This window comes from Cebus imitator, unplaced genomic scaffold, assembly GCF_001604975.1.
Source record: "Cebus imitator isolate Cc_AM_T3 unplaced genomic scaffold, Cebus_imitator-1.0 Scaffold79, whole genome shotgun sequence".
NCBI classification, from domain to species: domain Eukaryota; kingdom Metazoa; phylum Chordata; class Mammalia; order Primates; family Cebidae; genus Cebus; species Cebus imitator.
This window is the reverse complement of record NW_016107394.1, coordinates 6,718,679-6,735,523: the sequence shown is the minus strand read 5'-3', so window position 1 is coordinate 6,735,523 and position 16,845 is coordinate 6,718,679. Positions and strand designations below refer to the sequence as shown.

At 36.7% G+C, this 16,845-nt stretch overlaps 1 protein-coding gene across 2 annotated transcripts in view; it reads right to left on the bottom strand.

Moving 5' to 3' along the window:
• The window catches only part of ACER3 (alkaline ceramidase 3), a 165,082-nt gene that overhangs the window by 13,844 nt on the left and 134,393 nt on the right, over positions 1-16,845 (bottom strand). For both annotated transcript variants that reach the window (XM_017533053.2, XM_017533052.2), the window contains one exon: positions 12,159-12,217. In XM_017533053.2, the coding sequence (XP_017388542.1) occupies positions 12,159-12,217 (59 nt within the window). The remainder of the gene's footprint in view (positions 1-12,158; positions 12,218-16,845) is intronic.

Genomic DNA, 16,845 nt, shown 5'->3' with positions numbered 1-16,845 from the left:
TGCCAGTAGTTTCTCCAAGTCTGTGGCTTACCTTTCATTTTCTGAATACTATCTTTTGAAGAACAAAAGTTTGAAATTTTGATGAAGTTCAATTTGTCAATTTTTTGTCTATATTTTGTGCTTTTTACTAATAAATCTTTGCCGAACCAAAAATATCTCCTATATTTTGTTTTAGAAGTTTTACAATCTTAGTTTTTACATTTAGAGATATAATTTACATTGAGAAACAGAATTCACTTCTATTAAATTTTTATGTTGGTGTGAGGTTGAAGTTCATTTTTATTTTGGTCCTAAGAATATTCATTTATTCCAGCACAATTTGTTGAAAAGATTATCTTTTTTCCACTGAATTACCTTGACATATTTATTGAAAATCAGGCCAGTATAAGTGTGTGGGTCAATTTTTGGATGTTCTATTGACTTATATGTCATTCTTACCACCAACGCAACATTGTCTTGGTAGCAGCATATAAATCAAGTCTTGTAAGTAATGCAACTTTGTTCATTTTCAAAAACTGTTTTGGCTATTCACAATCTTTTGCATCTCCACGTTAATATCAGAATCAGTTTTTCCATTTTTACCAAAAAGCCTGCAGAACCTACAAATCAGTTTTGGAGTACAGGCTTCTTAACAATATTGAATTTTCTAATCCATTAAGTAGTATATCTGTCCATTTATCTAGCTCTTCGATTTCTCTCAACAACAAAAACCAAATTGTAGTTTTCAATGTATGGATCTTACATATTTTGTTAAATTTAATCCTTAAACATTTAATGTATTTTAATGTTATTGTAAATTGTACTTTATAAAATTTTACTAATAGTTCACTGCTAGAACACAGAAATATGATTTTGAATACTGACTAGAATCCAGAAACTGCTAAATTTCACTTATTGCTTCTAACATTTTTTTTGTACATGTCCTGTGATCTTTTCTTTACATAATCATGTAATTTGCAAGTAAAATGTTAGGTAATAGAAGTAATTATAGTATATATCCTAGTTTTATTCTTGATTTTTAAAGGGATTAAAAAAACCATGTCATGACTAGTGTTTTATATGCTATAGAATTTATAGGTTAAGAAAGTTCTCTTCTATTACTAGTTTGTAAAGGGTTTTGTTTTGTTTTATAACATAAATAGGTATTGAATTTTACAGAAAGCTTTAGTCTAAATCTTGGTATCATGTAATTTTTAATTTTTAATTTTAATTTTCTAAAGACTGGTCTTTCTCTGTCCTTTATTTTTAAAATGTGGTAAATGGCAATAATAAATTTTTTCAAAATTTTCTAACTTAACTGTAAGTATTTGCATGTAAGTGAATGTAAAAGGTGATTAGTTTAAAAATGATCAGGAAAGCACAAACCTGGCAATGTATGGAAAAGGCATCATCACCACTGATGAAGGTTCTCAAGAGAAGATGAGCTTAAAAGAGTCACAGTCTGGCTTCAGCTTTTCAGAGGGCTTATCATAGCCCCCATTTGGGGAAGGCAAGAATGAGTCCCAAGAAACATAGGCCTCAACACAGTGAAGGCTTCTAGCAGTGCAGCCTAGGTACTAAAATATGACAGGAATATGACCATTTGGGGTAGAGTGCTGTCTGTTTTCTGCTTCTAAACTTACTTACCATGGCCAATCTTCAGCTCACAGGAGCAGTTCAAAGCAAAATTATTCTGTGGGGGTGAAATGAATGTCTTTGGTTATCCAGGTAGCAGGGCACGAAGGAGAGAGCAAGAACATCAGCATGTGGTGCATGCAAGGCTAAGCACAGACAAGATTCTGGAGACTTACTACCCATATAGTATCAGGTGTAAGAGTACAGAATACAGAAGGCATTCAACATATGTCTCTCTGTATCTCTCTCTCTCTCTATCACACTGATTTGTTCTAGACTGGCTGCCTGTCTAGCATACAGCTATCATCTGAGAAATCCCTTTCTGTCACCTACACCTTAGGAGCTGCCTTCACCTCTCTCTTTCATTGGATCTCCTGTCTTGTATCCCATGCACTCCTCCTTTTTGAAGTACACTCATTTTGGTGCAACACAAGTTTCAGTAGGTTCTTGAGCAATATTTAATGGGATATAGGTTTTTTTTTAAGATCTTGAATGTAAGAAAAAAATATTTTTCTCTGTATTTTACTGATAGTTTAGCTGCCTGTAGAATTCTAGTTAGAAAAATTTTCCTTTAGAAATTTGAAGGCACTGGTCTCCTAGTTCCAATGTTGCTTTGGCAAACCCAAAGCCATTCTGATTCCTGATCCTTTGTATATATTCCTGCCTCTCAACTTACATACTTCTGGAATCCTTCCTTTTTCTAGGACTCTGAAACTGGCATGGGTCTATTTCCACTCATTGTGCTGCATATCCAGTGGACTCTTTCAGTCTAATAATGCATGCCCATCAATTATAGAATGTTTTCTTGAATTATTTTGGTAATTGCCTCCCTTCCATTTTCTCTGTTCTCTGCCTCTGTCTCCTTTTTTACATTGGTTCTTCTATATTGGCTCAACATTATCTATTCAGTAATATTCTTACTGAGTCTATTATATTTTCCATTTCTTTCTCTTTTTTTTTTTTTGCCCTATACCAAGAGTAACTTACTTCATTATATCTTTTAAACACTTCAATTCAGCTTTTCTTTTTATAATATTTTTTATTTAAAAAAAAATTAGAAAGTCTTCCTTTGTTGCCCATGCCAGAGTGTAGTGGTGTGATCATAGCTCACTGTAACCGCAAACTCCAGGGCTCAAGTAATCCTCTCGCCTCAACCTCTTGAGTAGTTAGGACTACAAGAGTGTGCCACCATGCCAAACTAATTATTATTATTTTTGGTAGAGACAGGGTCTCACAATGTTGTCTGCTGGGTCAAACTCCTGGCCTCAAATGATCCTCCCACCTTGGCCTCCCAAAGTGCTGGAATTATAGGTGTGGACTACTACACTTGGCTCATATTTTTAATTTTTAAGATTTTAAAAATTATCTGAATGTTCATTTTGAAAAATAGCATCCTATTTTTGACTTATAGGCACAGTATACCTTTAGGAATATTAATAAATTCATGATATTTATTGTTTTGGAAGCTTTCATCTTCCTGCATGAGTTGGTTCCTCCTTACCTTATTATATGTTTTGGCCTCTACCTTTCATATTGGATTCATTCATCATGTGTGACACTGTCTCCTCATTTTTAATCATCTAAAAAGAGAGACTAGAAAGGTGACCATAAAAGCCCTAAGCATATGGTTGAGGTCTTTGGACTAGTAACCTTCACTGTAGGGCTATTTTGCTGGGACAGTTGTTGGGACAATCCCCAATATCAGTGTTTTTAGGTCTTTTAGGCTGACCACATTCCCTAAAAGAACTTTCTTTCTTTTTTTTTTTTTTTTTTGTGCCCAGAGTTCTTTGCAGTCAGCATTCAGAATGTATAACCCCACCCAGTTTCCCTGATTTCAGTATGTTATTCACATGCCCAATTATGCCTGGCAAAATTTAGTGTAGACACATTGTTTACCCTTTCCAGAGGATAAACCTCCAGACTTCTGTAATTACTCAGTGCTATGAAATAGATGAGGAGATATGGGTATCTAATAGCTTTTAACCAATTCTCCTTATTTTAGAACTTTCTTCTATCTCCTTTTCCAAACTGCCTGTTACTGCTAATGCCTAATACTTGAGAAAATCCTGTGTTATAAACTGAAGGTTCCTGGCTCAGAATTTGGCTTTCTTGGGCCTGTTAAGGCAGTTAGTAGTAGTCCATCTACGTTCCAGCTTCTAACATTTTATTGAGTCTTCTCCTTGTGGGCTTACGTCTTTTAAGTAAATTCCTTTGTTGTAGTTTTAGTGGAGTTTCAGAAGCTAACAAAATTAGTAAGCGATCTTTAGTAGTATGTTTCTGTTTTATCTTTCATTAATTTCTGCCCTTTATTTCCATTCTTCATTTCTCTTCAGGTTTACTCTATGGATCTGTTTTCTAATTCTTAGAAAAAAATTTTTTTAAAGGGGTGATGCTAATCTTCTCTGTATTGTTCCAGTTTTAGTATATGTGTTGCCAAAGTGAGCTTTGTTTTCTAATTCCTGAAATCGAATGCTTAGTTCATTATTTTTCAGCCTATTTCTAATGTAAACATCTAATATTATAAATTTCCCTCAAAGAACCACTTCAACTATATTGTACTTAGAATGGAATCATAATGAAAATTCTACAAATCTAAGTATTTTAAAATTGCCATTATGGTTTCTTTTTTTACTCATGAGTATTTAGACATGTGATTTTAGGTTTCTAAAAATGTGGGCCATTTTGACTAATTCTGTTTTGTTTAAACTAGTTACACTGTAGTCAGAAAACATCTGTGCATGATACCAGTTCTTTTCTTTGAGACTGAGTCTCACTCTGTTATCCAGGTTGGAGTGCAGTGGTGCGGTCTCAGCTCACTGTAACCTCCGCCTCCCGGGTTCAAGCAATTCTCCTGCCTCAGCCTCCAGAGTAGCTGGGATTACAGGCGGCACCACCATGCCTGGCTAATTTTTGTATTTTTAGTAGAGACAGGGTTTCACCCTGTTGGCCAGGCTGAATGCGAACTCATGACCTCAAGTGATCCACCCACCTCGGCCTCCCAAAATGCTAGGATTACAGCCATGAGCCACTTTGCCTGGCCAATGATACCAATTGTTTAAAGCAGGGGTCCCCAACCCCAGGGCCATGGACCAGTACTGGTCTGTGGCCTGTTAGGAACCAGGGTGCACAGAAGGTGAATGGTGGGTGATGAGCCTTACTGCCTGAGCTCTGCCTCCTGTCAGATCAGTGGTAACATTAGGTTCTCATAGGAGCACAAACCTTATTGTGAACTGTGCATGCAAGAGATCTAGGTTGTACACTCCTTATGAGAATCTAATACCTGATGATCTGTCACTGTCTCCCATCACCCTCAGGTAGGACTGTCTAGTTGCAGGAGAATAAGCTCAGGACTACCACTGATTCTACGTTATGGTGAGTTGTATAATTATTTCATTATATATTACGATGTAATAATAACAGAAATAAAGTGCACAATAAATGTAATGCTCTTGAATCATCCTGAAACCACCTCCTCACCCCAATCCATGGAAAAATGGTCTTTAATGAAACCGGTCTCCGGTGCCAAAATGGTTGGGGACAATTGCTTTAAATTTTGTCGAGCCTTGCTCTAAAATTAATATCGAGTAGAATTAATAATTATTCTATGCATGCTTGAGAAAGTTGTACATATTTTAAATATTAAGAGTATGAGATCATTTTATTACTGTGTTACTCAAATTTTATCTATATCAATATTTATATTTTTTTGGTCTAAGTTACTCTGTTAAAGTATCTCAGTATGATGGAGCATTATCTATTTATCTTTGTAAATTCTGTCAATTTTTGCTTAAAATTTTCCATAAAAGTTTAGAATTGCCATTTCTTTCTGGCAAATTGAATCTTATTACTAATCTAGTGAACGCATTTGTTTTAAATGATGCCTTAACTTTTTGTGGGTTATTAGAAGTTCTAGTCCAACTTTCTTTTGGATTCAGTTTTTAGAATTTTATTTACTCCTCCAGGTTTTTGGAAGGTATTGTAAAGTCAATTACTATTTTTAATGGTTACCAAAAATGCATATGTAAACATGAAAAGTAATCATTGTATATATTCTCTTCCCAAATAACAAGTTTCTTACCTTAGAAACTATGTAACTTTGATTATCCCCTTCCATTGTACCTTTATTTTGTCCACTATTTTAGTTCAATTTTATATATTTTTATTCTCTCAAATGACACATTATTTTAAGTAGTCACAATATTTTGTTCAGATATTACCATTGGTTCATCATTTTTTTCTCTTTTATTGTTCTTTCTTGCATCTCAGCTCTTCTGCCTAAAGAATATCTCTTAAAAAGTCTTTTAGTGAGGTATATTAGCAAACTCCATTTTTGTTTTTCTCAAATTGTCTTCACCTTACCCTTGTTCTTAAAAGGTATCTGGTACAGAATTCCAAGCTGATGGTTGATTTCTCTCAGTACTTTAAAGGTAACAGTCCATATGTGTTTTGGCTTCCATGGTTGCTGTTGGTAAGTCTGCAGACTAACTGTTATTGCTTTGTTGGTAGTGTATGTGTGTGTGTATGTGTGCGTGTGTGTGTTTAATCTCTGCTTTTAAGATCTTTGTCTTTGGATTTCAGCAACTTCAGTGTGCTTTTTCTACAGGTATCAATCAAGATTCAATTGTAGATAATAGTAACAACTTGATTGTAAGCAGAAAAGAATTTAATGCTTTCAATTTGAACAGAAATACTGAATGAGCAAGATATAGGCTTTTCAGGAATGACTGATGAACACTAACACGGAAAAATCTTGCCAGAGGAACTTTTTTCTTTGTCACAATTAGGAAGATAGAGAATTGGGAAGCCTGTGGACCAACTTCTGCACCCAGCATCATACTACCTTAGTATAATTCATAGATCAGGAAGCTGCCATCAGACCTGTTTGTACCAGTCATGATGCACACCCTAGATCCACACCAGTAAATGGATGTGTTACATACTACCACCTCTCTCCCCTCACTTAACTGGTTCTGAATTCAAGCCTCATGTCAATACATGTGATTGGCAGAAACTGAGTGTTATTTGGAATCTTACCTACAAAGGAAATATGGGAAATAAAGCTTTTATCCTTTTAGCATCTATAGTACTGGAAGGCATACTAAAAGGAGGTTGGAACAATGCTAATCTATCATATCTTCCACACCTGGGAAAGATTTCCATTTATTTGTCCTGCTTGGAATTTCTTGTTTTTGAAGCTGAGGAGTCATGTCCTTTGTCAGTTATAGAAAATTCTCAATTTTCTCTTTAAATACCTCTTCTTCCCCATTTTTGCTATTCTCTCATTTTGGAAACACAATTAATATTTTTCTGTAATGTTATCTGGCTTATTTCTTTAGGTCATCTTCCAGTTCCCTAATTATTTCTTAAGTTTTTTATTTCAACTACTTATTTATTTATTTATTTTTGAGACGGAGTCTCACTCTGTCACCCAGGCTGGAATGCAGTGGTATGATCTCAGCTCACTGCAACCTTCACCTCCTGGTATCACCTCAGCCTCCCAAGTAGCTGGGATTATAGGTAGCCACTATCATGCCTGGCTAATTTTTGTATTTTTAGTAGAGATAGGGTTTCACCATGTTGGCCAGGCTGGTCTCCAACTCCTAACCTCAGGTGATCTGCCCATCTCGGCCTCCCAAAGTGCTGGGATTACAGTTGTGAGCCACGTTGCCTGTGGGTCAAGATGGCCGGGGGAGACCTATGCTAACTGGATCTAAATAATTATAAGCTTGCTTGGCTCAGAGTACACTGAAGTTTATACACTTAACTAAACTACATTATTGGTACAGTTAATTAGAAATCAAGTGGCAACAGGAGGCCTAAGGTAGACTATCCAAGAGTGTAGTAACACCAGGGAACACCTCGGGGTGGTTGCAGAGCAGGGAATACTGCTCTGGTCCCATGAATGCCTCTCAACATAGAGACTGCATGAAGGCCTTGTAAAGAGGGCTTAGGCAAAGATCTCTGAGAAGGGAGGTGACCTCTGCGCACAAGATCCGGGAGGGTCTTTGCAGATGGGAGCCGGCAAGGAGGAGAAAAGCCTTGCAGGGCAGAGATCACGGAACACCTCAGGCTCTGCATAGGTTCTCAGAATATGGAGTGATTTTAATTACTTTATGTCATCAATGCTCAGGAGATAAAAGCTCCTTCATGCACTGGGTATGGTCAGACCTGGTGGCTCCTAATCCGGTATACTTCTGATGCAGCTGCACCCTGATAACAATAGGTGATAGAGTACTAGTTTAGCATGTCTTAGAAGGATCTCAAGTGCTATTAAATGCTAAGAGCACTAGTTTAGCATGTCTTAGAAGGATTTCAAGTGCTCCCTCCCACCCCATCTTACCTACCCCTTCACCCTCCACCTTCCACACCCATAAGATCAATGAGATCATGCACACAATAAAAGTGTTTGGAGCCCAGAGCTTGGGGCCAACAGGTTCCCACCCTTGCATTGGTCCCCTGGACCCATGCTGTAACTTCTCTTGTGTCCCTGTCATTATTTCCTTTTCTCAATCCCTCGTCACTGCCGGGACTAAGGGCACCCACTTACAGGGTTGGGGCTGGTACCCAACAGCAACTGCCCTTTTTTTTTTTTTTTTTTGAGATGGAGTCTCCCCAGATGGTAAGAAATAATAATCTTTCCCCTCCCAGATAAAGCTGTGGCCTAGTAAGGAGTGGGAGCTCCCGTCTCAGCCCAGCAATTAATGAACAGCCTCTTCTCCCACTGGCTTGCCAACAGAAGCCAAGGAGGAGTACCTGGCAATAATGAGGTGGTGCTCAGGGACCCGTGGGACTACAATAAAAAGTTTAAGTGTCTTGTTATTAGTGTCCCCCAGAAGGGGAGGAGAAAGAGAGCATAGCTGAAAAGTATTTGATAAAATAATAGCAAAAAAGCTTCTAAATTTGTTAAAAAACAAAACAAAAACAAAAACTCAGCAATTCCCAAACTAAAAGCAATAAACACACAAATTTATGATGCTGATCCAACCTCAAAACATAATTTTTTCAATTTTTTTTTTTTTTTTTCTCAAGAAACAGGATCTTGCTCTGTTGCCCAGGCTGGAGTGCAATGGCACAATCCTAGCCCACTGCAGCTTCAAACCCCTGTGCTCAAGCAATCTTCCTGTCTCAATCTCCCAAGCAGCTGAGACTACAGGTATGTATCACAATGCCTGGGTAATTTTTATTTTAGTTTTTAGAGGTGGGGTATCTCTATGATGCACAGGCTGGTCTCAAACTCCTGGCCTCAAGCGATCTTCCTACTTCAACCTCCCAAGTGTCTGGGATTACAGGCATAAGCCCGCTCAAACATGTTAAACCCAAAGAAATTCACATTAAGACAAACTATAGCTGAACTTATAAAAACTAAAGACAAAGGAGAGACAAACAACATCTTACCTATAGGGGAAAACGATTCAAATGATAAAGGATTTTTCATTAAAAAGAATTGTGTCAGAATAAACCAAACCTGCTGAAACCCTGGTCTCAGGCTTCTAGCCTCCAGAACTGTGAGAAAATAAGTTTGCTGTTTAAGCCACCCAGTCAAATGGTATTTTATTATATATAGCAGCCCTATCAAACTAGTATAGAGGGCAAATTCCACAACCTAATAAAAAAATATATAAAAAACATACAGCTATCATTTAACTTAACAATGAAAGGTTTAATGCTTTTCCCCTAAAATTGGGAACAAGGCAAGAAGATCTGCTGTCACCACTCTTATTCAACATAGTCTTGGAAGTTCTAGTCAGGGCAATAAGGCGAAAAGATACTAAAAAGTACACATATCAGGAAGGAGAATATAAACCATTTCTATTTGCACCAAATCTTAAAAACAAATCTACAGGGTTGGGCACAGTGGCTCACGCCTATAATCCCAGCACTTTGGGAGGCCCAGGTGGGTGGATCACCTGAGGTCAGCAGTTCAGGGCCAGCCTGGCCAACATGGTGAAACCCTGTCTCTACTAAAAATACAAAAATTAGCCAAGTGTGGTGGTGGGTGCCTGTTGTCCCAGCTACTTGGGATGCTGAGGCAGGAGAATTGCTTGAACCTGGGAGGTGGAGGTTGCAGTGAGCTGAGATTGTGCACTGCACTCCAGCCTGGGTGACAGAGCAAGACTTCATCTCAAAAACAAAAACAAAACAAAACAAAAATATAATCAATTGTATATCTGTATAATAGCAGTAAACATGTGGACAATAAAAGTTTAAAATATAATATCACTTACAATTGCTTAAAAAAATTAAAAACTACAAATTAAAGATCTAAATAAATCAAGAGACATACTGTGTTCATGGATTGGAAGACTCAATATTGTAAAGATGTCAACTCTCTGCAAATTGATATGCATATTTAATGTAATTCCTAAAATCTCAACAAGATTTTAAATTTAGAGAATATTACTCTAAATTTTATATGGAAAGGCAAAGGAACCTGAAAAACTAGAGCAATTTTGAAAAAGAAGAATGAAGTGGGAAGAATCAGTCTGTATGATTTGAAGACTTATTATATGGCCACAGTAATCAAGACTTTGAGGTACTGGTGGAGGGGGAGACACCTCAATCAATGGAATATAATTGAGATCCCTAAAACAGAGCCACACAAATATACTCAAATAATTTTTGTCAAAAGTGCAAAAGCAATTCAATGGAGAAAGGACAGTCTTTTAAACTAATGGTTCTTAGAACAGTTGGACATCCACATGTAAAAAATAGAACCTCACCCTATGCCTCACACCTTATACAAAATAAACCACAGACTTAAATGTAAAATCAAAACTATACAATCTTTTAGAAAAAAACGTATGAATAGATCTTTGGGATCTATAGGTAGATATAGAGTTCTTAGACTTGACACCAAAAACACAATCCATAAAAGGAAAATTGATAAATTTGACCTCATTGAAATTAAAAATGCTTGCTCATTGAAAGAGAGGATGAAAAGGTATAGATTTGGAGAAAATATTCACAAATCACATATTTAATAAAGAATCAGAATCTCACAACTCAACTGTAAAAACAATAGCAACTGTCCTTATTATCTCTTATAAAAAAAGAGAAACTAGGTATAGACATGAGCAAAAATTTTTACCAGGGAGGACACATATACATATGGCAAATAAGCACATGAAGATATGTTCAACATCATTAGCCATTAGGAAAACACAAATCTTAAAAAACTTTATATTAGTACACACCTATCAGAGTAACTAAAATAAAAAAGTGACACTATCGAATTCTGGTGAGGATGCAGAGAAATTGGATCACACATATATTGTTAGTAGGAATGTAAAAATGGTAGAGCTACTCTGGAAAACAATTCAGCGGTTTTGAGAAAAACTAAAGATAAATTACTACAAATTCTAGCAATTTCACTCTGGGCATTTATTCCAGAGAAGTGAAAACTTGTGTTCACATAAAAACCTGCATTACTTACAACTGTTCATAGCAGCTTTATTCATGATTGCTCAAAACTGAAACAATCCAGATGTTACTCAAACGGTGAATGGTTAAACTGTGGTACATCTATACCATGAAATACTACTCAGCAATAGAAAGGAATGAATTATTGACACATTCAACAACTTGGATTACGCCAGAGAATTATGCCGAGTTCAAAATGTCAATCTCAAGGTTATATATTATATGATTCCATTTGTATAACATTCTTGAAATGACAAAATCAGAAATAGAGAACAGATTAAATGATCACCAGGGGTTAAGGACAGGGAGTGAGGAGTGAGGTGGGGTAGGAGGAAAGTAGGTGTGGTTATAAAAGGGCAACATAGTCATCCTTCTGATGATGGAAATGTTTGTATCTTGACTATTAATATCAAGTACTGGTTGTGACATTGTACTATAGTTTTGTAAGATGTTACAGATGGAGGGTGTTGGTAAAGGATACATGGGATCTATTTTTTTTTTTTTTAACAAATGCATGCATTTCTACAATTATCCAGAAACTAAAAGTTTAATTTTAAAAAAAAGAACAAACTCACAAATCATACTACTTATTTATTGAACACCTGTTGTATGGCAAGGCCCTATTTAAGGTAATCTCATGAATGTTATTTATTTAATTTTCATGAACTCCTAAAGATTATGCCCATTTCCCAAATACTCTTTCATGAAATACTAATTTTTTATAAAATTAATTGCATTCCTGGAGAGGTATTATGTAAAAGGAATTCCCCAGTCAAGTAGGTTTAAGAAAGACAAAAACAATTTTTTTTTTAACTGTAGGATTTTTAAGGTCTCTAATATCTAATGAACTTTATAAATATTCAAAATGAAGACATTACAGACAGCTTTCTTTAATCTTCCCGCATGTCTTTAATTTTGGAAACCTAGTTTTCACATGATGCTCATTAACAATTTGTCTGAAGACCCAGTATTCCTTATAATATAACAATAAATGTTGGGTTATAGTTTTCTACCAACATCTCTACTAAAGTGAACTTTTATGTGTTATTTCAATTTAGTCTATAGATTTACTGTTATAGTCTGAATATACTTCAATCATAGTGCAGATGATCCAAACTACTTACCATGTAACAATATAAATAGATCGAAGTACTAATGTAAAGACCAACATTCCATACATGACCTAAATAGGAAAGGAAAATGTGGTTAGTACAATCGTTATTCTTTGGCAAAGGAAGTCTATTTTTCCTACCAAAATAGCCTTTCCAATTAAATGTAAATATCCTTCATTACATTTTAAAGAATAGAATTTTTAAAATGTGTTAAATCACTAAGTCATGCTAACTTCTGAGGAAAAGAGCCTGCTTAATTTTATTAAATAACCAATTAAATAACCAATATCAGAAGTCCTATATCAATTTTAACTCTGAATGGATCCATGAAATTTTAAATATCTGCTGAAACCTGAACAAATGCTGTAACTTTGCTTCATATTCTCAAGCTCCCCACTTCTCTTTAGCTTTGCTTTCAGCACAAATACAGTATTTGTGCTTCCCATTTTATAATAGCATAAACCTGAATTCTTTAAACTCTTCTAAATGCCTCTGCATTTATATGCATCCGCCCCTGGCATTCTTTCTCATCTCTAGTCTCCAAAAAAAGAGGTGCCCATTTCTTGACCCAGGTTAATCTATTTTCCTGTGTTCTTTTTTCTATATGTTCCCACATCTTCCTAGCATTGGCTCTTCTTTCTCTTCTGTATTAAGCATTAGGTGAGTATTAGTACCTGGAAAATGGAACCTAGTGGGAAAATATGATTTAGCAAATACATATAAAACCAGTAGTTGAGAAAGCACTATCCAGGCCAAGAAATAAATGCTTGTTAACACCCTAGAACTGCTTCACGTGTGTCTTCCCAGTCCAACCCTCTCCCTTCCTTCTTAGAGGAAACCACTCTTCTGATTTGTATAATAAACATTTTCTTGCTTTTATTTATATAATTACTAACTTAGAGTAGTCATCTACATATGCATTCCTAAGTAATAATACTGTTTGCTTTTGAGTTAAAACAGAATTTTGATTAAATTTTATTTTATTATTTTTTTGAGGCAGGGTCTTTTGTCGCCTAGGCTGGAGTGCAGTGGCATGATCATATCTCAATGCAGCCTTGATCTCCCGGGCTCAAGCCATCCTCTTGCCTCAGCCTCCAAAGTAGCTGGGACTACAGGTGTGTGCAACCACATCCTGCTTAATTTTTTTTCTTTTTAGTATAGACAGATCTCACTGTGTTGCCCAGGCTGGTCTCAACCTTATGTGGATGAGAGTACAAAAGAAGCTGTGTATGTGAATAGCTCTGGGTCTTCTGATGAGATGAAGATGCTACATTTGCTATAACTCTCATCTCGTGTCCTTCTATAAAGCTAAGGAAACACAGTATTAGATTAAAGCTTATTAGAGTCTCATTGCCAGCTTAAATCCATAACCACAGCTATACTGCTACAAATGGTGAACAAGAAAGGCATAATCCCTATACTCACAGCAATTACAATCTAGTAAAGAGAGAGATAAGTAACCAGACAATTATAGTATTATAATTCTATGGCAGGAACTGTACAGAGTACTTTGTAAACACATAGGAAGGGCACCTAATCCAGACTTACACAGTTTAGAAAGTCTTTCTGGAGGATATGGTATTTAAAATTTTATACCTGAAGCTCATGTAGCAGTTAGTTACTTTAAAAGAAAGTGGAAGAGAGTTGTTGGCATATCTTATATTCTAGAGACAAGAAGGAAAAAAAGATCCTTATAGTATATTGTTGGAATATAGAATAGGAAAAATGGAGTCAGAGACCAGAGGTCAAATCTGGCCTTTCAAGTCATGTTAAGGAACTGGACTTTATATGTAAGTAACAAAGGCCAGGTGTGGTAGCTCACACCTGTAATCCCAGCACTTTGGGAGGCCGAAGCCAGTTGGAGAACAGCCTGGCCAACATGGTGAAACCCCATCTCTACTAAAAATGCAAAAAATGAGCCAGGTGTGGTGGCAAACGCTGTAATCCCAGCTACTTGGGAGGCTGGAGCACGAGAATCACTTGAACCAAGGAGGCGGAGGTTGCAGTGGGCCAAGATTACACCACTGCACTCCAGCCTGTGGGACAGAGCAAGACTCTGTCTCAAAAAACAAAAACAAAAAAACCCAAAAAAACAAACAAAAAAAAAGACTGGGTGCGGTGGCTCACACCTGTAATCCCAGCACTTTGGGAGGCTGAGGCAGGTGTATCACCTGAGGTCAGGAGTTTGAGACCAGCTGGGGTACCAACAGAGTGAAACCCCACCTTTACTAAAAAATACAAAAAATTAGCTGAGTGTGGTGGTGGGCACCTGTAATCCCAGCTACTAAGGAGGGTGAGACACAAGAATCACTTGAATCTGAGAGGTGGAGGTTGCAGTGAGCTGAGATTGCGCCATTGCACTGCAGCCTGGGCAACAAGAAAAAAAAAAAAAAAAGAAAGAATGGAAAGCCAATGAAGGTTTCACAATAGATAACATGGTCAGACTCATGTATTATAAAGATGTCCCTGTTGTGCTGAGTGGAGAATGAGAGGGAGGTGAGAGTGAACAAATGATAATGTGTTGCAGTAATCTAAGTGAGAGATGGGGACCTGAACTTGGGTAATATCAGGGGAGATGCAGAGAAGTGGCTAGATTAGAGAGAGATTTAGGGTTCAGACTAATCATTAATTCGAATAAGAGAGAGAGGGGAAAGACAAAGATGATGGCCTAGTTTATGACATGGACAGTTAGGTACATGGCAAAATTAGTTATTGGATTAGAGAATATATGAAAAGAAAGGGAGAAAAATGGTGAGTTCACTTCTGCATATATGTTCAGAGTTTGATGTGCCAGTGAGATATCTAAGTAGAGATCTCTAGCAGAAGTTGGATACCTAGGTCTATAGTTTAAAAGAAAAATCAGAGCTGAAGAAATAAAACTGTCAGCATATAGGAGTCAATGGGAAGGAATTTCTCAGGCAATATGTTGAACATATGAAATGATGGATTAGGAAAGAATCTGTGCCTTGGCAGTATCATGGGACTTTTTCAAACTAACTTTCTTCTCTTCAGAGCACCCCTACCCCATCCTTTTGATGCTCCCCACTGCTAGTGGCCTACCCAGTATTCATTCTCTTCTTCCAACTATATAGAAACTGATTTTATTTGGCAGGAAGGATGTTCAGCTATATAAGCTTGATTTCTCAACATATAGAGGTTTTTTTTTTTTTTTCAATTAAAATGATGATAAAAGATATACTTTTCTGCTCCTTATAATTTTCATCTAATATGTATATTTTTATAGTGAAATTTTATCTTTCTATATTTAATAGTTTTTTCAGTCTCTAAACTCTAAAGACTATAAAAATATTATTAGTGTTTTCTCTGCCAAAGCAATTAATAAGTTAAATCAGGATAACAACACAGAGAAAGATGGCCTGTAATTTTAGACACAGTTGTTAGGTAACGCCTCTCTGCTAAGTTAACATTTAAGCAGAGACCTGAATGAAGTGAGGATATAAATCATGTAGATAGCTGGGGTACTAGTATCCTAGGCAGTGGAACAGTGAGTGCAAAAGTCCTAAAGTGGAAACATGCTTGTTGTGTTTGAAATATAAAGCAAGACTCAGTGTGACTGGGGAGAATGAGGGAGAGGCAAGTGGAAGGATATCCACCTACCCTCACATGGTTTTTCTTTTTTATAGCAGTTATCACCTTCTAACATGTATGTATACTATATAATATAAATTTACTTGTTATATCTATAGTGTATTGTTTCATATCATCCTATAGCACTGGTTTTTAAAAATTCTTTCTCAATGGACTACAGCAATAGAAATCAAACTTGTCTCTTTCCTTGGCCTTTTACTTTGTTCCTCCAGCCTTTCAATGAATCTTTCTAAAATGAGAATCTGATTTGGTCATACTGCAGCTTAAAACTCTTTAATGGCTCTTGACTGCTTATAATTTTAAGTATAGTATAAAGGGCTCCTCATGACCTAACCCCTCACCAGTAATCCAAACCCATCTCCTACATCTAGGGCCAGCCATACCAAATATTTATAGTATACTCACGCTTTTAAAACTTTTCTACAAAAGTACTCCTAATAGCAAAGGAAGGATGACTTATTCCCGATGGACAAAGATGGGAGAGGGACACTGAAAACACAAACTTCTTTGAAGTTTCCTATTTCATCCTATAAATTCATGTGGTCATTGTAGTCAATTCTATAACATATTTATATTTGTTTTAACTTTAAAAAGTTTAATCCCAGCTGGGCATGATGGCAGGGGCCTGTAATCCCATCACTTTGGGATGTCAAAGCAGGCAGATCACTTGAGGTCAGAAGTTTGAGACCAGCCTGGCCAACATGGTAAAACCCTGTCTCTACTGAAAATACAAAAATTAGGCCAGGTGCGGTGACTCACGCCTGTAATCTGAGCACTCTGGGAGGCTGAGGTGGGCAGATCACTTGAAGTTAGGAGTTCAAGACCAGCCTGGCCAACATAGTGAAACCCCATCTCTACTAAAAATACAAAAATTAGTTGGCATGTTGGTGCACGCCTGTAGTCCCAGCTACTTGGGAGGCTGAGGCACAAGAATAACTTGAACCCCGGAGGCAGAGGTTGCAGTGAGCTGAGATCATACCACTGCACTCCAGCCTGGGATGGCAGAGTGAGACTCTGTCTCAAAAATAAATAAAAAATAAGATAAGAAAACTATTTAATGGAACATAGCTTTGTCATTAAGCATATAAGG